At 41.4% G+C, this 22,338-nt stretch overlaps 1 protein-coding gene across 3 annotated transcripts in view; it reads left to right on the top strand.

The window, feature by feature from the left end:
- Positions 1–19,853, top strand: part of rab11fip1a (RAB11 family interacting protein 1 (class I) a) — a 47,890-nt gene extending 28,037 nt beyond the window's left edge. For 2 of the 3 annotated variants that reach the window (XM_060931357.1, XM_060931358.1), the window contains exons 2-6: positions 7,810–8,240; positions 8,348–9,185; positions 13,939–15,774; positions 16,546–16,657; positions 18,771–19,853. In XM_060931357.1, the coding sequence (XP_060787340.1) occupies positions 7,810–8,240; positions 8,348–9,185; positions 13,939–15,774; positions 16,546–16,657; positions 18,771–18,959 (3,406 nt within the window). In that variant the 3' untranslated portion in view covers positions 18,960–19,853. The remainder of the gene's footprint in view (positions 1–7,809; positions 8,241–8,347; positions 9,186–13,938; positions 15,775–16,545; positions 16,658–18,770) is intronic. The other variant, XM_060931359.1, reaches the window with a different exon arrangement.
- Positions 19,854–22,338: the final 2,485 nt, after the last annotated feature.

Genomic DNA, 22,338 nt, shown 5'->3' with positions numbered 1-22,338 from the left:
AATTCTAGCCCTGAGGTAGTCACCTGGAATGCTTTTCAGTTAGCAGGTGTGTCTTGTCGAAGTTGACTGGTGCAATTTCTTGCCGCCATAACGTGTTTTGAGATCATCAAAAAGCAAATGACTATTCGACAGCTGTAGTACAACCCCGATTCCAAAAAAGTTGGGACAAAGTACAAATTGTAAATAAAAACGGAATGCAATAATTTACAAATCTCAAAAACTGATATTGTATTCACAATAGAACATAGACAACATATCAAATGTCGAAAGTGAGACATTTTGAAATTTCATGCCAAATATTGGCTCATTTGAAATTTCATGACAGCAACACATCTCAAAAAAGTTGGGACAGGGGCAATAAGAGGCTGGAAAAGTTAAAGGTACAAAAAAGGAACAGCTGGAGGACCAAATTGCAACTCATTAGGTCAATTGGCAATAGGTCACTAACATGACTGGGTATAAAAAGAGCATCTTGGAGTGGCAGCGGCTCTCAGAAGTAAAGATGGGAAGAGGATCACCAATCCCCCTAATTCTGCGCCGACAAATAGTGGAGCAATATCATAAAGGAGTTCAACAGTGTAAAATTGCAAAGAGTTTGAAGATATCATCATCTACAGTGCATAATATCATCAAAAGATTCAGAGAATCTGGAAGAATCTCTGTGCGTAAGGGTCAAGGCCGGAAAACCATACTGGGTGCCCGTGATCTTCGGGCCCTTAGACGGCACTGCATCACATACAGGCATGCTTCTGTATTGGAAATCACAAAATGGGCTCAGGAATATTTCCAGAGAACATTATCTGTGAACACAATTCACCGTGCCATCCGCCGTTGCCAGCTAAAACTCTATAGTTCAAAGAAGAAGCCGTATCTAAACATGATCCAGAAGCGCAGACGTCTTCTCTGGGCCAAGGCTCATTTAAAATGGACTGTGGCAAAGTGGAAAACTGTTCTGTGGTCAGACGAATCAAAATGTGAAGTTCTTTATGGAAATCAGGGACACCGTGTCATTCGGACTAAAGAGGAGAAGGACGACCCGAGTTGTCATCAGCGCTCAGTTCAGAAGCCTGCATCTCTGATGGTATGGGGTTGCATTAGTGCGTGTGGCATGGGCAGCTTACACATCTGGAAAGACACCATCAATGCTGAAAGGTATATCCAGGTTCTAGAGCAACATATGCTCCCATCCAGACGACGTCTCTTTCAGGGAAGACCTTGCATTTTCCAACATGACAATGCCAAACCACATACTGCATCAATTACAGCATCATGGCTGCGTAGAAGAAGGGTCCGGGTACTGAACTGGCCAGCCTGCAGTCCAGATCTTTCACCCATAGAAAACATTTGGCGCATCATAAAACGGAAGATGCGACAAAAAAGACCTAAGACAGTTGAGCAACTAGAATCCTACATTAGACAAGAATGGGTTAACATTCCTATCCCTAAACTTGAGCAACTTGTCTCCTCAGTCCCCAGACGTTTACAGACTGTTGTAAAGAGAAAAGGGGATGTCTCACAGTGGTAAACATGGCCTTGTCCCAACTTTTTGAGATGTGTTGTTGTCATGAAATTTAAAATCACCTAATTTTTCTCTTTAAATGATACATTTTCTCAGTTTAAACATTTGATATGTCATCCTTGTTCTATTCTGAATAAAATATGGAATTTTGAAACTTCCACGTCATTGCATTCCGTTTTTATTTACAATTTGTACTTAGTCCCAACTTTTTTGGAATCGGGGTTGTAATATGTATTGTCAAGAACCACTCAACTAAGTAAAGAGAAACAGCATCCGTCATTAAAGAAGACCAGGGTTCCTGCTGGCATTCGTCATTGACGAATACGATCCATCAGTGACAAAGAAAAAATTACTAGCAGTCGTCACAGTGACTAATGTATTTGTCATCTTTATCATTACGTTATCCTAAGTCATCTTTCATAGAAATCCCTCTGTTTGCTGAAACCCGAACCCAGTGAAGAGATGGTGGGAAGCCAGTGTAAACAATGAGCACATGCTTGACCAATAAAAATCGACTACACTTAATGACCAAATGAGCACCAAGCTTCTGATCAATCGCAATGCATCTTAATCGGCCTGGTGTGGTGGTGTGATTTATCTTTGCGTGAACCAGTGGTGCAGTCTAAGCTGACTAAGCTTTTGGGCGAGCTTCTTCAAGCTCCAAAATGATCTCTTGTTTTTAAATTTGAAATAGAAAGAGGTTGGTGAGAGAAGGACTTAAATAAATAATCAATCAATCTCTGCTACCATAAGTGATAACAGAAACTAGCTGACTTGTTTTGCAAGCATGCGCGCGCGCGCGCACACACTCTTGCCAACAAATGTTACTATAACAAATAAAACGCATCATGTGTCATATCATTGACACATTGTGTTGTAAGAGGAATAAAGCACTTCAGGACATGCCGTTATTACAGGCCTTTCAATTACATGAAACCTGCGATGGATAACGTCGTAGGTACCCAAAATAAAATTTAAAAAAAAAAGTTGATTTAAATAAACTTGGCTGCATAAAACCCAATGTTTTGACTTTGTTCTTTAAAAACACCGAAATTGGCGAGAATTAGCATGTATTTCTCGTAATTGACGCGAAATCTGCACCATTCCCATGTTGTTCCGGGTTCATCGAACTAGCTGTAAGCCTCACGCAGAGCATGAATTCTCCATCAGTGGTAATCAGCACGCCATGATTTCGTGGAGGAGCGAGACTCGTGTACCAATGACCAGAGCGGGATTTCCACATTAGGTAAATCTTTCTTCTTTTTTTTTTTTTTTTATATTGTTTTATGGTGGTTGGCAAACAGCTTTTATGTGCATTACCGCCACCTTCTGGACTGGAGTGTGAACCAGAATGTTTGTTTATTGTGGTAAATTCTCCTAATAATTCCTGTATTGTTTAAAAACCTAAAAACAGCCCGATATCCCACGTTATCGGACCTCAACTGCAATATCTCTGATACCTAGTGTCATAGGATTTAAATCGGGTAAAAGACAGAATAAAAGAGAGCTATTCAGGACACAACTGTGTGTATTTAAGATGCAGCTTGCATCTTAAATGTGCACAGTTGTGTAAGTGTGGGTGGAATCAGTGACTTGGAGCTTGGTCCTCTTGTTGATAGTCTTGGGCTACATCCACACAACAACGGCAACGAGATGTTATTTAAAAAAATATCGCGTCCACATGGGCAACGATCAGTAAAATATCAGGTCCATACGGCAACGCAACGCTTGCTGAAAACAATGCAATACACATGCCACACCTCTAGTGGCGCTGTAAGACGGTCCCTTCGGAGACACCAGAACAATAGAAGTAGTAAGGACGCATGTGCATAAACTATTATGCGCGAGATTTCATATTATCCACAAAGTCAGAAAAATCTGTTCGTAAAATTACATTATAATGACCAAATACAATGAAAAGTATTTTTCCAGTCTCACCTGTGAAAGGTAATCCCATGTGATCTCGTTTGGACGGTAAACCTGTTGGTACAGTTAAACACAGCACATGAATGAGGCATCTTTATTCTCTGCTTTGACCCATCCAATATGGCGGCGAGGATGACGTATGATTCTACGCGGAAGGCGGCGTCTTTAATGGTCCGGAATAAATTGAATGCTACACGTTGATGGATTAATTTGTTCTTCTACGCCCTTTTTGAGGAATGTATTGTAGGACTTAAACCAACATCTGAAGAGGTGAGATCGCTCCTTTTTTTTCCCCCTATTTTTGCTGGCGGGATTGACTCTGCCCTAAGGGCTATTTTCTCTCTCTCTCTCTCTCTCTCTCTCTCTCTCTCTCTCTCTCTCTCTCTCTCTGCACCATTACACAAGTATTCACAGTGAAAATATTTTGTAAGCGCATTTCATGAACCAAGTTATAGGATTTGTTGACAACTCGCATCGAGTTCGTTACACTTCTACCCGGCGTGAAGCACTGACAGTCATGTGGTTGTGACGTCATCGTAAACAAATTCGTTCTACTCATCCAGACGACTTCGCAACAGCAACGTTGCCAGATCTTTCCACTCTGGAACCCGTTCTCAAAAGATTGCGTTTTGGGGCACCCAAAACGCCGGTGCCGTGTGGACGCCAGGCCGAAACGATAAACAATTGTATCAGATTCACCTGAATCCGTTGCTGTGTGGACAGGGCCTTGGACACTGGCCTTTCATTTAAACTAAGATCTTTTACCTGACTACATACTGTGAATTGCACTGCCGATTCTTGTGATGACTGAAAAACCTTTCGTGCCGCAGGTCTGCTGCAGGTTTGTCTCTCTGATGGTAACACTGCAGAACTTGCTTTTTCATTCACAGGCTTCTTTCCTGCAGGCTCTCCTCAGGCCCCAACACATCTTTTAAATACTAACTCAGACCTGCCAACCTTTACGCATTTTGCGTAGCAGATACGCATTTAGACATCAAACTACGCTGCTACGATTTAACACTTCAAAATGCACAAAAAGCCATTGATGGCTTTGAGTTCAAAGATCTTTAATATTCCGGTTCAACTGTCTGCATTCGCACACTAGGCAACTCGTCTATGGGTGTAACCGCATTGACCAGCAACCTGTAGAGAAAAGAAGACTTCGACCAATCACAGTGCTAGTTTTAAATTCTTCAAATAGGCCTAGGCTATGAGGCTAAGCGGAGAGCCGAGGAGCCGTCAAAACGAACGTAACGAAATTGATTTTCATCCCTCTCGGTCGATCTTCATACTGTGACTGGTTTTACAAGGGAGGACGGTGCTAAACACAGTTTCGAAGGTAAATGGGCAGGGCAAGAGTATTGCGAATAAAGCAAGGACAACCGTCCTAACGTCATAGTTCAAAGCACAGTGTTCCGCCTTATCTGAAGGAAATATTTGTTCCAGCTTGTTTTGATATTTGACCCAGGCTTCTCAATCCAAAAAATATTGCATAGCCTAAGGTGAAAATGTACTGTAGTAGCCTACTGACGTTTCCATCCAGTCAACCGATAGACGTGTTAAAATCTTCTGAACTAGGCTACTCGTGCATGTGAGATTCAATGAGCAGCGCATGAAGTGTTTTCACGTACCGTAAGTGCGTGTGGTGGATGATGTGTGTTTGTGTATGTGCGTGCCTTGCAGTTAATAATACACAACATCAGATGACCGAGAGAGAGGGAAGAAAATCTAAAAAGAAGCGAGTCTATGCCCCTCAGAACTTCTTAACGAAGTATCAAGATCAATGGCCATGCCTTCACCCCCTAAACTGCCTAATCATGCATTTTGCACACTGTGCAATTATGATTTTGACATTAGCCATCAAGGAAATACAGGTAATAATATTGCTAACATAGAAATGCTTGCATTTATATACATAGGCCATTATTTTTTTCCAAATTAGGCCAGATCACTGAATATGAATATTATAAAGGCTATGTTATTGGATAGGCCAGAGTAGCCTATAACTTATTTTCAGTAAATTTTTCTGCAAGTGTGGTTATCAGTTTGCATTTAGTAAATATTAATATTGAAAAATGTATATTTATATAGGTATTCTGAAATATTCACTTTCGATGTTTAGTGTAGCCTAGTTCAAAGTGTAGCGAGGAGCAACAGAATCTCTTTTACGGTCAAAACTAAATTTATGAAAAAAGGGTGTGTGTATTTTGCAGACTGCCGGCGTCTGCTTTAAAAGACATAGGCTATAGCCCTATGGTTTTTCTGTTATCTATACAATATAATACTAATGGCCCTTTTCCACTACCCTTTTTCAGCTCACTTCAGCCCGACACGGCTCGCGTTTCGACTATCTAAGAAGAGCACGACTCAGCTAGCTTCAGCCCTGCTCAGCCCCCAAAACTCGCACGGTTTTGGAGTGAGGCTGAAGCGAGCCAAACCGAGCTGAGTGAGGCTAGGGGCGTGAGGAGACACTCCCCTGTGCACTGATTGGTGAGGAGGAGTGTCCACACACGCCCCGCGAGCACGCTGGGATCTGTAAACACCGTAAACCCGGAAGAAGGAGAATTATGAGAATTCTGAAGCCTTATGCGCCTTGCCTCATCTATACGCTCTTGCCAGTATCTGTTGGCGTTGTCGGCGACAGCAAGCCACAGCACCAAGACCAGCAACACTAACGACTCCATGTCCTCCATGTTTATTGTTTACTATCCGGGTCGTGAGACTACCGCTTAAAAGCTCACTGATGTCACTGTTTGCGCTGCTTAACGACATCACGTGACGTCCACCCACTTTCGCTAACTCCACCCAATGTGTCCACCCACTTCCAGCCAGCACAGTTCAGCGCGGTTGTAGTCGAAATGCAACTCCAACAGCTCGACTCAGCACTGCATGGCTCAGCCCAACTCGGCCACGTTGGTAGTGGAAAAGTGGCATAAATGTCAAAAGGGACATAGCATGCTATTTGGGATTCTTTGTTTATAATTCCCAATGTATTTAAGACACAATATGCCAAAGGCAGTACACTTGTCCCTTATCTTTTAAGTTTAAGGTCTGTATAAAGGACATATATTTTTCGGGCACAGTTGCCTTGTGCCAAATGTCTTGGTGAAAGCATTGGAAACATATTCATGCCTTTTCATTAAGAGTTCTTGTTTCCTTCATAGTCTACTTGTATGTTGAATAACTAGATATGGTGGTGAGTGGAACTCTGTGCTTAGTAATACATTGTTCACATGCTCACTCATTACAATCAATACTGATCAGCAAAATGTGCCTGACCTCACGCCATGCTGCGCTGCACCGCCGCGATAAGTTGCTACTCAATTTTTTTCCCAAGGTTGGCAGGTATGCTAACTGTATTCTAATTGTTTTTGTCATGTATATGTACATCAAGAGGGATTAATGCTGTAGACATTTTGCAATAAAGGTAAAAATAACATTTCTTTCTTTAATCATAACCTTGTAGCTAAAAAAGCAGCAGCAGGTTTAAACACTGCGCACCGGGAAAACGGCACTTTGCGCGTGCAGAAAAGCCCAAATCACCCTGCGTCACGACGGGAAAAAGCCCAAATTGAGAAATGCAGGGTGTAGCCCAAATTATGTAATTGAAAGGCCTGTATTAGGAAAATAAACCTCAGGGTGGTAATGATGATAAATTGGCTTCAGATTTGAATATTTTCCAAAAACTGCACACACTGTTGTGCTTTTACTCCTTTCCTCATTCCTTCAGATCACTGCTCAAATTATATAATGCCTTTTTAAAATTATTATTTATTATACTGGTGAAATGGACTTCTCTTGTAGTGAACCTGCCTCGGTGCTGAATCACTCCAGGCCTGGGGCTGTCGGTGTCGGGATGAACTTCAGGGATCTGTCAGAAAGAAACTGTTTGTATTTACAAACGGTACATGCTCTGAAAACTTGTTCATGCTACTATGACAACTCCCAGATGACCGTTCCTTGGAATGTCGTATCGGTTTCCTCCAGTCATGTTTCGCCCGTGCGGCTTCCAAACGTTGCTGTCTCATCCCACAGTTTGAGTGTTTATCACAACTGTGCGTGGGTGGATAAAGGCATGTTATTCTTCTCTGAACAGCCTCTCCCAAACAATCGTATCTGCCAGTTAAGCTGAACACGGGCTAATTTCCATGCAGAGAACACAAAGCAAGTGCTGATAAAGCACAAAGACATAATTACTCCCCCCCTGGTTTTAATCATGCGTTGGCCATTCATGGGCCAACGATTTGCTGGAACAGGCAATGACTTCAATCAGTCACTGTGTCTAACAAGCACTAAAAATAGCGGTAATTACAACAGCTTGCATCCAAAGTTTAAATTTAACACCCTGTTTGTCTGTTTTTCAGTTGGTACAAGCTGCTGGATAAGAACGGAAAGGCAGACAAGGAAAGAGGTGAGGTTCTCCTGGACATCCAGTTCATGCGGAACAACATGACCGCCAGCATGTTCGATCTGTCCATGCCAAACAAGCCTCGGTCCCGTATCTCCAAGTTCAAAGACAAGGTTCGGGGCAAGAAGAAGGATGGGGGCTCTGACTCTGCTTCTGCCATCGTTCCTGCCACAGTTAATGTTCTGACTGACAGTGAAGGGGAAGAAGAGGAAGGCACAGACTCTCCAAAATTGAAGAAGTCCTCTAAATTTAAGTCTCTTTTTGGATCAAAGACGAATCTCCATAGAGGCGTGTCCCAGTCCATGTCCACCCTGGGGACGCTGCCGGAGAAGAACAGCTCACTGAGCAGCAGCCGATCTTCAGGCCTCAATGAAGAATCTGCTGAAGGTAAAGATAAAAACAGTGTCGTATCATTTATGGCACACAATGTTTAAGGTTCACGTGTTACACTAGTTTTCTAAATGTTTCCTTTTTTTAAATTGTCTTTCACACAGGCAAAAACAAGTTTAAGTTTCTGGGCCACAAGAGAAACAGTAGCACCGACAGCAAAATATCTCTGGGCCCTTTCGCCCTGCTCAGTCGCTCCAAACAGAGCACTCCCGAACAGAGCAACCTGTGCATCAATGGCAATCACGTGTACGCTGAGGATCAAGAGACCAAGCCGAATTCTGGTTCTTCCCTCAGCCTAAGTGGCTCCGCAAAGGGTTCCATCGAAGACCTGCGGAAATACCACGAACGAAACGCGTCCACTGGCTCCACCGACTCCTTCAAGGGCTTCGGCATTCCTAGTTATAAGCCTGACTCGACAGAAAGGGAATTCCAAGTCCAACATCGCCCTCAAGAGGATGAAGAGAAGAAGCACAAGAAGACCGAAGGACGTCTGCAAGAGCTTATGGACGAGCAGGAGAGAAAGAGGCAGCAAGAGCAAGAGGCGAGATCGAGAAAACTGGAGGAAGAGGAAAGGAGGATGCAGCAGGAACGAGAGAGGAGGCGGCAGGAAGAGGAGGAGCAGCAAAGAAAGAAGCGAGAAGAAGAGGCAAGGAAAGCGGAGGAACTAAAACGCCAAGAGGAGTCCAGAGTAACCGAGAGGCTCACTTCTCTTTTTGGCCTTGGGCGGAAGAAAGACGAGCCAAGCTCTCCAGCTGTGGAGAGTCCTAAACAAGTAGACGTTCCAGCCTCTACAAACCCATTTGAGGACATTCCACTTGGTTCAGACAACTCCAATCCCGTCACAGAAGAGAAACCAGCAGAGGTGCGAACTGCCTTTAGTCCAATGCCGCCCTCCAGCAGCTTTCCAGCTCGTACAGCCAAGGTTTCTGCAGTCAAACCAAGGTGAGTGGGTGTGTTTTGAAAACCGTTTTTGACCATTGTCTCGTCACTTGTGTTGCCATGTTCTTCAGGCCACCGTACAAATGTGCAAAGAGCACAACAATACATGGATTGGATGTTTTTGTTTAAGCTGGGCCCATGGGTGCCTAGGAAAAGGTAAGTTGAGCTGTCTACCTTCAGTCAGCAGCTTAAATAAGACTCTCTATCGCAAAAAAGACAAAGGTAATTTTATTCCTGCAATTTGTCTGTCTGATCTTTGTGAAATAAATAACATCTCGTCTTCTCGAAAAACTACTACAACCTGTACAAGCTTAGACTACAGTAGGACAATGCAGTCAAAAGCCACGTGATTTCAGGAAACATTTTTGAATAATGGTTTATTTTGGGGCGTTATTTGAACATGAATAAAAGATGAAGAGCAGAAACATATTTCTGAGAATTAAAATTTTGCTGAAAATAGGAAAATAATTTGAATAAACTGTTTAATATAGCAGTGAATCATTAAAGCTAGACTGCCTTTCAGATTCAAGTGTAGGTCCTAAAAAGAATTTTCCCCGACACCCAATTATTTTTGTTTAGTGGACCGAAAGCTACTGAATTCGAATCACAGACTTCCAATTTTTTTATTTTTTTTTTAAAAATGGAACAATGAATGAATTTAGGGCCACGTGGCCCTAAATTCTCTGCTATCTTTTCCTGCTTCACCATGACCCAATTCAAGATACTACATCATGCATCACGTGGTGGGCTTTCCCCGTTCACGCAAGGCCTTGTGGGATACAAATTTGAAACAGGAGAGAAAAACAGAGGACGCGAGTGTGCGAATGAAATGTGAAAGACCGACTACAGTAACGGAAAACGAGAAGAATAGATGTTATGCTGCGAAGGAAAGGAAATGCAGGGCCAAACTAATAAATATCGGCAGTCAGTCAGCGAGCACCTTGGTGTGAGCAGCTGTTTGTTTAGTGGCAGAATGATGGAACAGTCAGTGCACGGTCAAAGGTTAAACCTGTAGATGGCAGTAATGTAACACTGGATGCCAGCTGCTGTAAAACCCAGAAGGTGGTAAACCTGCGCATGTGCACACGGACTTCCTCTGTCTGCTTGACTGCGCGAAGCGAGTGATTTCATGCACACTTGCTCAAGAATCCCCTCAAATTAAATAACTTCCTAGCCACAGAATGGCCTGATATTTTGAGATGTTACAGAAATAAACGTGTCATAATGGGCAAATTTCAGAGGGAACTAAATTTTACCGATTTTATTAAATCGAAAGGCCGTCTAGCTTTAACCGCAGGTTAGAGTTCCGCTCTTAGAATATCATTTTCTCTGAGTACCCAAGAAGTATTTGTTTGTTCAGATGACTGTGGGTAGCTAGTTGCATCCATTTGAAAATTTGGAATAAAATCACGACCGTCAGCAAGGCTGCGTAACATGAGGGAACTTAAGTTATTCCACGAAATCGAGTCGTACGTGACCTGATAGCCGACAAGGTGCTTAGCACTGAGTCAGCTATAAGCCATGTATGACAAGATTTGAGTGAAATAACCGTTTTATTCTGTCCACAGTCACTGGATTTTGAGAAACGGAGCATTTTTCTTCAAATTTTTTGCAAATTCGATAAATAACTTTTTATACAAAACGTCCGACAAAATCATTTCTGCTTAGAATGTAAACAAACCGGCAAAATGACGGGCGCAATTTGTGAAAAATGCTATAATAATTCTTGAAAAATAAGATGTTCTTTCTATCAAATACTTGCATTCCATGTTTTTCTCTACTCCTGGTATATCAGCTGATAGCCTAGTAGTAGAGTAGCCAATCAGAGCGCACGATTGCTCATATCCAGTGAGTGTGGATAGAATAAATGATGTTCTACAGTGGAAAATTACCATTCTGAGTTCATCTTTTTATTACCTTGCCTGTGACCGAGTAAGCGGGGCGAGGTATTGTAATTGGTGTGGTGTCTCTGTCTTAACAATCTAGCATCTAGATGGTTGCACTGATTGACTTCAATGTTTCAGGGTAGGTGGGCAATGGTCCGTAGATTACCTGATTAAATTTTGGGGGTAATCGGGTCAAGGTCAACCTTTGGTCAAAACAATATATTTTCCATTATAACTCAAATAGTTGCTGATAAACAGATGTTTACTATTATGCGTATATAGGAACTCCCCAGATGGCTTTTCATTTGGCACATGATCTTGGACCTTGAATGAATCTGAAATGTCAAGGTCACGGATTTTCATAGGACTATAACCTGACAGCTGATGTTTGAGAAATATCAATCAGCTGTCATGAGCAACACACTGGTATAAAATAAGTGCTGCCAGGTGAGGTTGGTTTTGCCTGGTAACACTTGTTTTGTTTAGTGTTCTAATTTCAGTTCTAACTTCACAATCATTGAAATTTCTCCAAAAGTCCAAACTGCCAGATTTTTATATTCAAGGCATGTTGAGCTCTACAAACATGGACAAATTCTCTTTCCTGGGTCTAAAGATTAACGTGTGTGTAATTTTCAAAAGAACACCTTAAAAATATCGTTTAATTTAATGTTAAGTTTACGTCTGGGTCCAAATTTAAGGCCTCTGCATGCTCTTGCGACAAGGCTTTCGCAGATAGCTTTTCGCAGACAGTTGTAATTTATCGTTGAGCGGGGAGTAATAGGCGTGCGCGATGTTATTCACCGCCACAACGCAAGGGGGCGCAAAGTCGCTAGGAGTAGTTGGTGGGTGTGGTTAGTGGAGTGTTTGTCCTCCGGTTACTTATAATGACTAGAACTTTTTTTTTTTTTTTTTTTTTTTATAATGACTAGAACTGGAGTCGCATAGATGTCCGTACTTCCTCAATCAACTGCTCTTCGTGCTGCTCCATCTTCGCTCGTGTTTTTAAAAATGCCGGTCGTGAAAACAAACCAAACCGGGAAAGTAGGGAAGCGGAAGTGCGTGTACAGCAGATGTAGAGTGGACCAATCAGAGCCCTCTTGTCTGCGACGCTGTCTGCGAGGCTTCTGCGGTGGTCGCAATTTTTGGGAGGTGCACGCAGAGCGTCTGCGAAGGTGGGGGGGCTACGCAGACACTGTCTGCGACGCTATCTGCGCGGACTGGGTTGTCAGCATAAATTGGCCTTTAGGTTAGAGCTAATCTAATGTACAAGTGTGTTGCCATTCTTGATGAGGGTTTTATGGTTAAAAAAAAAAATTAGCTGTGTTCTGTAATGAATTTTTCCAGTGAAGGTACAGGAGCTTCTTGGCCAAGGCCGGCTACTTTTAACTTCTCTTGTTGCCAAGTGAAAGGCATTTGTGTCTTGACTTTGACAGAGGCGATTCTAGAGTCTGTTGTGGCCCCAAGCAAAAATTTCCAGGGGGCCCTTCTGACCAGTGTTCATCACCAATATGTTATAAATAATCTGACACCAACGAAAAATGTATGAAACTAAAGTTTTTTTTTTTTAACTCCAGATGTGAAAATACAATGGTAAAGAACAATAAAAAAAACCAAAAGCCCTCGGGCCCCAACTCTCGGGGGTCCCTGGGCCAGGGGGCCCCAAGCAGTTGCCTGTCTTGCCTATTCACAAGCTACGTGTCTGGACTTTGACTTCTTCCATGTGTCCTCCTCACTACTCTCGAGTATTCATCCTGGAATGAATGTCATTTTGAGGCTGAATTTGAACCTTGACTTAACGCGTGGCTTTTTTTTTTTTTTCTGCTGTTCTTCCTTTATTACCATATATTTTGTTCTAATTGTTCATTTTTTGCCTTGCCTTTCTTCTCCAAGCTCAACCCCTGCTAAAACCTGGTCCTGAGTACAAAGTAAATGATTTTTTTTTTTTTTTTTTTTTTTTTCCTTTCTGGCTTGAGTCGAGCCTGTTTGGTAGGAATGTGCTGATTGGTCAGTTGAGAGGGAATGTGGTCTGGTGTGTCAGTTGAGGTGCTTCGGTATGGAGAAGAACAGGTTGTGGTAGGGTAAGGTGACTGTATGCTCACAGGCTGCATATAACATGTTGAGACGCTGAATTTCTAAAGTTGTACTGCGTTTTGTCTTGAAGACTTCTTCGCTTTGGCTGTACAAGAATGGATTTAAATAGCCTTTTCTCTAATTGGTGAGTAATTTTGGTTTGTTCGTGTATACTGTAGTTGTCAAAATGAATGCTTGAACTCCAGATTTGCTGGAACTGTCTGTTTTTTTTATAGGCTAGATAGGTTTTGAACAAAGCTCCTCCTGTGCGTTTTTGTATTTCTTTTGATAAACCTTCTAATTGCCAAAAAACATTTTGCTTGTGTGCTTTAGACCTTCTTCATGAAGGCTATAATCTTGTGGTGGTCCTCTATGGGTCCGGTTAATTAAATAGGATTAAAATGTCTCAAAACTACTTGATAGCTATCATGATTGAGATCTGTGGGTGCCAGACAGTATGTTCTAATGATTGACATGCAGGTATTCACGTGGAGACATAAACAGCTATTTGTACGCGTTTTCTGTGGCACTTCAGACTGAAATGTTACAGTACTTTTCTTGTGTGCAGTGCAGTTGACGCCTTTCTGTCTAGATATCCTGTACCTAAATGATTATGTAGGCCTTATGATGACACTGATTTAGTGTGTCATTTGTCTTACAGGAGGTGGCGCCATGCAGTTAATATATCTATTGACGTTTGGGTTCCGTTTGTTTAGCAGCAAAGGTTGGAGCTTGAATAGACTTTCAAGGTTTACTAGAGATCCGGGACTGATTTTTTTTTTGTTCTTGCTCCTTGGCAGATTGACTCTCAGTCAGGAGACTGAAACTGATCATATTGATTCCCTTGCCTCCCCTGTCCCCCCAGACATCCAGAACTCTGTTCCTGCTTCTACTTTTTCCCCTGAAGCATCACATCCTTCTCATAATCCTTTTGACTCTTTTGATATGTTTTCGAACCTCCACTCTTCTATGGCACCTCCGAAACCCCAGAGAACCTTTTCAGACACATCCAAAGGCAGCATGGAGAACGTTTCAGGAGTTGCTAACACCTCTAGTGTGTCTGAGACAAAGTACAGAGCCCCACAGCCACCCAGCTCTCCTGGAGATATTTTCAAAAATGAAAGCCATGATCCAAAAAACGGAGTACAAGTTAATTCTTCAGCCTCAGAGATAAGCCGCAGACTTCCTCTTCCAAACTATCAAGCTCTTTTTCCCAAGAAGAGGCATGGTGTAATGACTGACACACGTTGGGAGAACATCATTGCTGAAGTGAACCAGAGAAAGATGACTCCTCAGGATGGTGGAAAAGAAATGAGTGTAGATGGTCCTGATGAGCCCATCTCAACTGAATCTTCAATTTTAAAGGAAAAGAGTACACCAAGTCTCAACCAGTATCACATGGATTATCAGGTGGGTTCCTCTAATTCTGCAAAGGGAATGGAGCCTAAGCAGGCTCTAATTCCACCAAAACCAGCTCATTTGGCAACATCAAAACAGCAGGTTGAGGCCAATTCTGAGCAAGGCCATATCCAAGAACGTTTATATTCTGTGCATGGTGAAAAGACCAAAATGGAGTTGGGAAGAAACCCAGGACCATCAGTCCAAAGTCAGCAAGACTCTCGGATGAAAGCAAAGGTAACGTTAAACTCCATATTTGGTCATCTTTCAGAGCCAAAAAAGGAAAAACCAACACTAAAACCCAGGAGTATAAAAAAAAAAACTTCACCAGCAGATCACAGCTGTGAGGTTGATGCAACAGGGTTTCCTCTAGCCAAATCTAGGCAAGAAGCTCCAAGTAAAGGACCTGTCAGACAGGTTCAACCAGAGCAAAGTTTGCTCCCTTTTACATCCTCAGCAGGTTCTTCAATGGAAGGTAAAAAAGAAGGCTCCATGACTGCTAAGAGTTTGTGGGAGAATGAAAGATTTGAAGAAGGAAAGCCTACCCCTGTTAAACATACTGATAAAACTGTTAACATACCAAAAGAGGAACCATTTGCAAATGTCACAAGTGCTCTTGAGAAAAACACAAGTGAAGTTGATCCATTCCCATGTGACGACCTAATCTCTCAGGATCCCTGGGCTTTACCACAGGAGATGACGGATCAAGCCGACCTTTTCACTGGTGGTACAAGGAAAGGAAAGAAGCCTGAAGATCAGAAATTATCCTCAGATGACTTCGATAACGTATTTGGATCTGTGGCATCTAAAGAGGAAATTGATCCATTCTTTGTACCCAAAGATGAAGCAAATCTTTTCTTTGACTCCATGGCCTCTAAAAATGAACCTGATTTGAAAAAATTGGATGGCTCAAGCGTTTCCTCGCAAAAGAAAAAACTAGCACCTCCACCCCCTGAGAAGCCCGTAATGGGGAAAGCTCCTATGGACAGACCGGTCCTTCAAGAGTTCGATGATGTTGAATTAACCGTTACTTCTCTTGCTGGCCCAATGGGTGGTGAAGCAACAAAAGCACATTTGGACCCATTTACCGGTATGCCCTTGTCTTCAGCTATTCCAGAACTCCTGTCTGAAAGTGTGCCTGGGAGCAAAAGCACAGTCTGTGCCTGGGTATCACCCTCTGAGGTTCTGTCAGGCACTTCACAAAGCAGTGGAGGTAGTGGGCTATTGACCTCTCGCAGGTGAGAATAACCTACAACTCCCTCAACACGATGCTGCCTGTTAAAAATCAACTACCACTAACCCTTGAAATCCCCTTGGCCTTCTTATTTCCGAGATGCGTTTGTGCTCTCTCTCATTTCTATCTTTTTGTGGCTATGATGCCCAAGCTGAGATTGATCGATGATTGCTTTATTGATTGCATCTTCAGTAGAAAGCAACTGGTTTATCAAATCTGTTTGAGGTTAAAGATTGATTTTCTCAGACATAGATTAAACCTGGTTCAGAATGTACATTTCATTCCAGGATTAATCTTAAGGTGTCCAAGAAAATACCTCGGCTGATTATTCCAAAGGTTGTTGGGTTGTCTGCTACTCTCATCTTGATGGAACTTTTGGTGGCCTATATCTGCACCTGATTTTGCATATGAATGTGATATCTGGTATAAATCTGACTTGACCAAGCACTTTGTGTTTGAATCTCTTGGGCAAATTTGGTGTGCTTAATGGTTCCATGTTAGTCTCTTACTGGTGGGAGAACTAACTCATTTCTTGTGTTCCTCAGATTACTTTCCTTGGCTGCCTCTTGTATTGAACTACAATTGAACTTTGGTTCTGATTATTTGTTCGGAGTTTTTGTTTTCACTAACTTGAATGTGTAAAACAATTCCTGCACTTTGAGCTTTTTTTTTTTTTTTTATTAATATCTTTTTGGATTTACTGGATAGTTAAGTTTTTTTTTCCCTTTTTTTTTTTTCCTTTTCATCACTAAAGTCCACTTCTGTTTTTCCTTAGACCACACCCAGTGAAACCCATGAGTCCCTATGAAAACCAGTCTCCTGGAAACATTTCTATGGGAAAAGATGCAAAGATTCCAACCATCCGAGAAGTGGCTGAAAAAGCAAAGGTGTGCTTATTTGGACAAAAATAATTTGTATACATAAGTTTGACGAGATACCTGGGCTCTGTTCTTCATATGGTTGCATACCAATAGTACGGTGGTGCTTGAAAGTTTGTGAACCCTTTAGAATTTTCTATATTTCTGCATAAATATGACCTAAAACATCAGATTTTCACACAAGTCCTAAAAGTAGATAAAGAGAACCCAGTTAAATAAATGAGACAAAAATATTATACTTGGTCATTTATTTATTGAGGAAAATGATCCAATATTACATATCTGTGAGTGGCAAAAGTATGTGAACCTCTAGGATTAGCAGTTAATTTGAAGGTGAAACTAGTCAGGTGTTTTCAATCAATGGGATGGCAATCAGGTGCGAGTGGGCACCCTGTTTTATTTAAAGAACAGGGATTTATCAAAGTCTGATCTTCACAACACATGTTTGTGGAAGTTTATCATGGCACGAACAAAGGAGATTTCTGAGGACCTCAGAAAGTGTTGTTGATGCTCATCAGGCTGGAAAAGGTTACAAAGCCATCTCTAAAGAGTTTGGACTCCACCAAGCCACAGTCAGATTGTGTACAAATGGAGGAAATCAAGACCATTGTTGCCCTCCCCAGGAGTGGTCGACCAACAAAGATCACTCCAAGAGCAAGGTGTGTAATAGTCGGCTAGGTCACAAAGGATCCCAGGGTAACTTCTAAGCAACTGAAGGCCTCTGTGACATTGGCTAATGTTAATGTTCATGAGTCCACCATCAGGAGAACACTGAACAGCAATGGTGTGCATGGCAGGGTTGCAAGGAGAAAGCCACTGCTCTCCAAAAAGAACATTGCTGCTCGTCTGCAGTTTGCTAAAGATCACGTGGACAAGCCAGAAGGCTATTGGAAAAATGTTTTGTGGACGGATGAGAACAAAATAGAACTTTTTTTGGTTTAAATGAGAAGCGTTATGTTTGGAGAAAGGAAAACGCTTTTTTGTATCCCATTTTGTGAAACATGGTGGTGGTAGTATCATGGTTTGGGCCTGTTTTGCTGCATCTGGGCCAGGACGGCTTGCCATCATTGATGGAACAATGAATTCTGAATTATACCAGCGAATTCTAAAGGAAAATGTCAGGACATCTGTCCATGAACTGAATCTCAAGAGAAGGTGGGTCATGCAGCAAGACAACGACCCTAAGCACACAAGTCGTTCTACCAAAGAATGGTTAAAGAAGAATAAAGTTAATGTTTTGGAACGGCCAAGTCAAAGTCCTGACCTTAATCCAATCGAAATGTTGTGGAAGGACCTGAAGCGAGCAGTTCATGTGAGGAAACCCACCAACATCCCAGAGTTGAAGCTGTTCTGTACGGAGGAATGGGCTAAAATTCCTCCAAGCCGGTGTGCAGGACTGATCAACAGTTACCGGAAACGTTTAGTTGCAGTTATTGCTGCACAAGGGGGTCACACCAGATACTGAAAACAAGTTTGCCACTCATATGTAATATTGGATCATTTTCCTCAATAAATAAATAACCAAGTATAATATTTGTCTCATTTGTTTAACTGGGTTCTCTTTATCTACTTTTAGGACTTGTGTGAAAATCTGATGTTTTAGGTCATATTTATGCAGAAATATAGACAATTCTAAAGGGTTCACAAACTTTCAAGCACCACTGTAGATGATCTGTTACTTGTGATCATTCCAAACAGGTTAATTTGGTTCACTGACTGCATGTACTGAATGGCCAAATTAATATAACTGGAATTTTCAAAGGGTTTGCGCAAATGTACTTTTTATTATTATTATTATTTATCTATTTCAATTGGGTGCCTCATGAAGGAATGGAGCAGCCACAGCTGGAGCAAATTTCATTTCCAGAGGTTTCCAAGTGAATAAGCTAATCTAATTTATGCTGAACAAGCATGTCCTTACTAAGGCTCGAGTTGGCAAGAAGTAATTTTGAAGCAGTTTGGAAGAATGGAAAAATACAAGATCATGTCAAACCACCACCAACAATCCACATCTGAAAAACGGAGCCCTTGGCGTATCTGATTCCAGCTAATGTTTATTGCTTATGTGAAGCACTCGAACCTCGTTTCTGTTCTGATCTCTCCCTTATCTTCCTTTCTCCAGTCTGTAGAATCTGGCCCGTTCACCCAGCTTACTCAGGAAGAGTTGATCTCTCTGGTGGTGAAGCAGCAAACTGAGCTCTCCAAGAAAGATGAGAAGATTCTTGAGCTGGAAGACTACATTGATAATCTGCTCGTGCGTGTCATTGATGAAAAACCAAGCATCCTCTTGTCCCTGAACGGCAAGGTTTAGGGGAACATGTCCTTCACCATGACCCTGAGGTGGAGGATAACTGAACCAAGATCTAGCCCATAATGTTTTGATGTGAGGAGCTTCCTAGAAACCAAACCTTCCAAAATAATTATTTTTGTTATAGAGATAGACTCTATGGTTTTGACATCCAGGCTTTTGGGCTTGATTTGGTTGAGCTTCAGGCAGGTGAAAGAAAATGAACAATGAGTGATGAAGACGTTTGTTGCTGTGGACTAATCTGTTAAGTCTCAAAGAACCCAAGGAAGGTCTTTTTTTTTTTTTTTTTTTTTTTTTTTCCCCCCACTATTTGTAAAATGGTGACATGAAGGATTAACAATTTTATGCTGGAATTATTCCTTAATGTGTTTTATGTTCTGCAAAGCGTGTCTTCAGTAATGGACAGATGAAAGATTTGTGTGGATTCACGTAGCATTGTGTTTTATTACTGGATGATGGATCTTTTTACTGACCCTAAACTACATTTGACTGGGGTCTGGGTTGTTTTAATATCACGGTGGTTTAAAAAAAAAAAAAAAGTCCTTTTGCCCAGACAATTGGTGCTTTTTTTTTTTTTTTTTTCCCTTTCTTTCTTCCTTTCCCCCCCTTTTTTTTCTTTTCCCCATTCAGTGCAATGTTAATATGATGACGTGAGTAGGTTATTTGTATTTGTTGTGTTTAACACTGGATCTTCCTGTAGTATCTGAGCTTTGCCTGACCCCAGCTCCTTCCTGCTGGCTGAAGATGAGAATTGGCTCAGTAACCTTAGACCTCACCAAAATGTACATGCTGGAATGTCCACAGTTGTTACTTTAAGATATTATGGCATGAATTATTTATTGTCTTGGCTGCTGTATTAAATCTTGATGCTCATTTAAGAAAAGAGATTTTTAATAATTTCTGCTGTATTAAGAGATTTATTTTCTTAACTATATAGTAAATAAATTGCCTTATTGTGTACTAATTGCAACTCTCAGGCCACATTCTGGTACTAGAACATCACTGCTGTCCAACACTGTGTGTCTATCAGTGGGGCCTAATCGTGGGTCGGCTGTAGCGGTGTTTCAGCAGTTCCTCATAATGTTTAAGAATCTTTTTAAGATCAACTGCAATAAGACGATCACTTATTTTGTATACCTGTGCCTTCTTGTGTCCTTTCTGTGTAACAGTTTCTTCCTACAATCCAGTGATCAAATATATTTTGGATAAAATACATGTATTGTTCAATAGATCACTTTTTTTTTTTTTGTTTATTGCATTGAGGAGCTAAATGTACATTTATTCTGCTATATAAAGGTGAATAAAACTATTTCTACTACAAGGCTGTTGAATTCTTGATTCTGATTGGTCTGAAAGTGGTGTTGAGATGCAAGATTTGTACGGCATTAATGAGCTTTGTTCTAATACTTAAGAGGTAGGTCCTCCATATACATGTTTGTTCTTAACAGTGTAATTGTTGATTATGGTAACCGTTTTCTGTGAGGAAACACTTTTAGTTAGCGTTTTCTGAAGGAGTCTCCAGTGTCAGGGCTGTCAAAGTTATAGCTTTAGGCTACGGTCACACTACAGCAAAGAAGCACGATGCTTTGCTACGAGGGGCCGCATAAGACTTTATCTATTCTGACCCTCTCATATGCATGCATTCTCCTCTCACATGCATTCTCATACGTATATTCTCCTCTCACATGCATATATTCTCCTGTCACATACGTACATTCTCCTCTCATATACATATATTCTCCTCTCACATGCATATATTCTCCTGTCACATACGTACATTCTCCTCTCACATGCATATATTCTCCTCTCACATGCGTACATTCTCCTCTCATATACATATATTCTCTCACATGCATATATTCTCCTCTCATATGTGCATATTCTCCTCTCATATACGTACATTCTCCTCTCATATACATATATTCTCTCACATGCATATATTCTCCTCTCATATACATATATTCTCCCTTCACATGCATACATTCTCCTCTCACATATTCTCTCACATACGTACATTCTCCTCTCACATACATACATTCTCCTTTCACATACATTCTCCTCTCACATACGTATATTCTCCTCTCATCTACATCTATTGTCCTCTACGTAGATTCTGCATACATTCTCCTCAACTGGACTGACTGATGCCAAAGTCTAAAGCCAAGCCTTGCACATTTACAGTGGTGCCTCACCCCATGTTCCTTTGTATTGTTTATCACTAGGCATTTGCATTTCTGTTTATTTTGAAGACAGTCCACCTGTCTGCATTGGAGACTGAGCAGCTTTTAATCTCAGTCTAAAGTCAGCTGTATTGCTGTATCCCTATTTCTCCTCCCTCCTTTTCCCTTTCCTTCATTTCTTTCAGGCGAAGCGCCTTTTTATCTCTCTCTGTATTGTGTTGCACAGCTATTCTGAACAGGGAAGTCCATGTCAATAAGTTTCACATTGTGCACTAATGTACAGTATGGTAAGCATGCTAATTATCGGTTAAGCTAGGCTATTTTAATACCAGCCTCACTGTGTGTTTTGCCTAATCAAATGAGAACATCATAAAGCAGCATAGCTATAGCCTTCAGATAAGTTGCTGGAACAGTTTCTAAGGCAGCATTGTAGGCCAACTTAGGCCAGATTAATAAACAGAGGACTGGCATGACTTTTTGCAATACAACGATGCGGCACCTCTTTCTAGACAACAACAATAATAGAGGGTGACTGACTCCAGGTTGGAGTCTGGCCTGGGACATTTCCCGACCCTACACTATCTCTCTCTCCCTGTCATCTCCCTCTAGGCTACCCTATCTCACTGTCCCTTTTCTGTCCTCCTGTCATGATCTCTGGTGAAAATCTTTAGATTTTTTTCAATAATAGTAATTTAGTCATAATATAGCCTATTTACATTTTATTTTTATTTATAGTTATTAGGCCTATCAAGTACAAAAATTCAAGCCAAACCAACAATAGGGTTCCCTAAAATTATATAGGCCTATATATCTGTATATAGATATATCTATATATACCTATATATCGAGGGTTTGGAGCCAGAGGGAAGTAAGTGGCATTTTTGGCGAAAATGAGTTCTATATATCAAATGAAAGGTCTTGATGAGCTCTATCTAACTGTACCGAAAAGACACATCAGAGATCAACCTATATTGAATAAAACAACAAAGACCTTACTCAGAAGTGGGCATCGGTGTTGGAGCCAAAAGGGCGTATGTCCCATTTACACCTATGGCTTAGAAGGCCTAGCTTAAGTGAAGTCATAACAACAAGATAACTGAAATTGAACTGCTTGAAAGTACAGTAGATGTTAAACTGTTCAAGTGTTTGAAATGAAAGACATAAATGTGAAGTCATAAATGAGAATGGAGCAAAGGGAGGAG

This window comes from Neoarius graeffei, chromosome 10 (genome assembly GCF_027579695.1).
Source record: "Neoarius graeffei isolate fNeoGra1 chromosome 10, fNeoGra1.pri, whole genome shotgun sequence".
NCBI classification, from domain to species: domain Eukaryota; kingdom Metazoa; phylum Chordata; class Actinopteri; order Siluriformes; family Ariidae; genus Neoarius; species Neoarius graeffei.
Note: the sequence above shows the minus strand (reverse complement) of the source record. Positions and strands in the feature narration are given on the sequence as shown.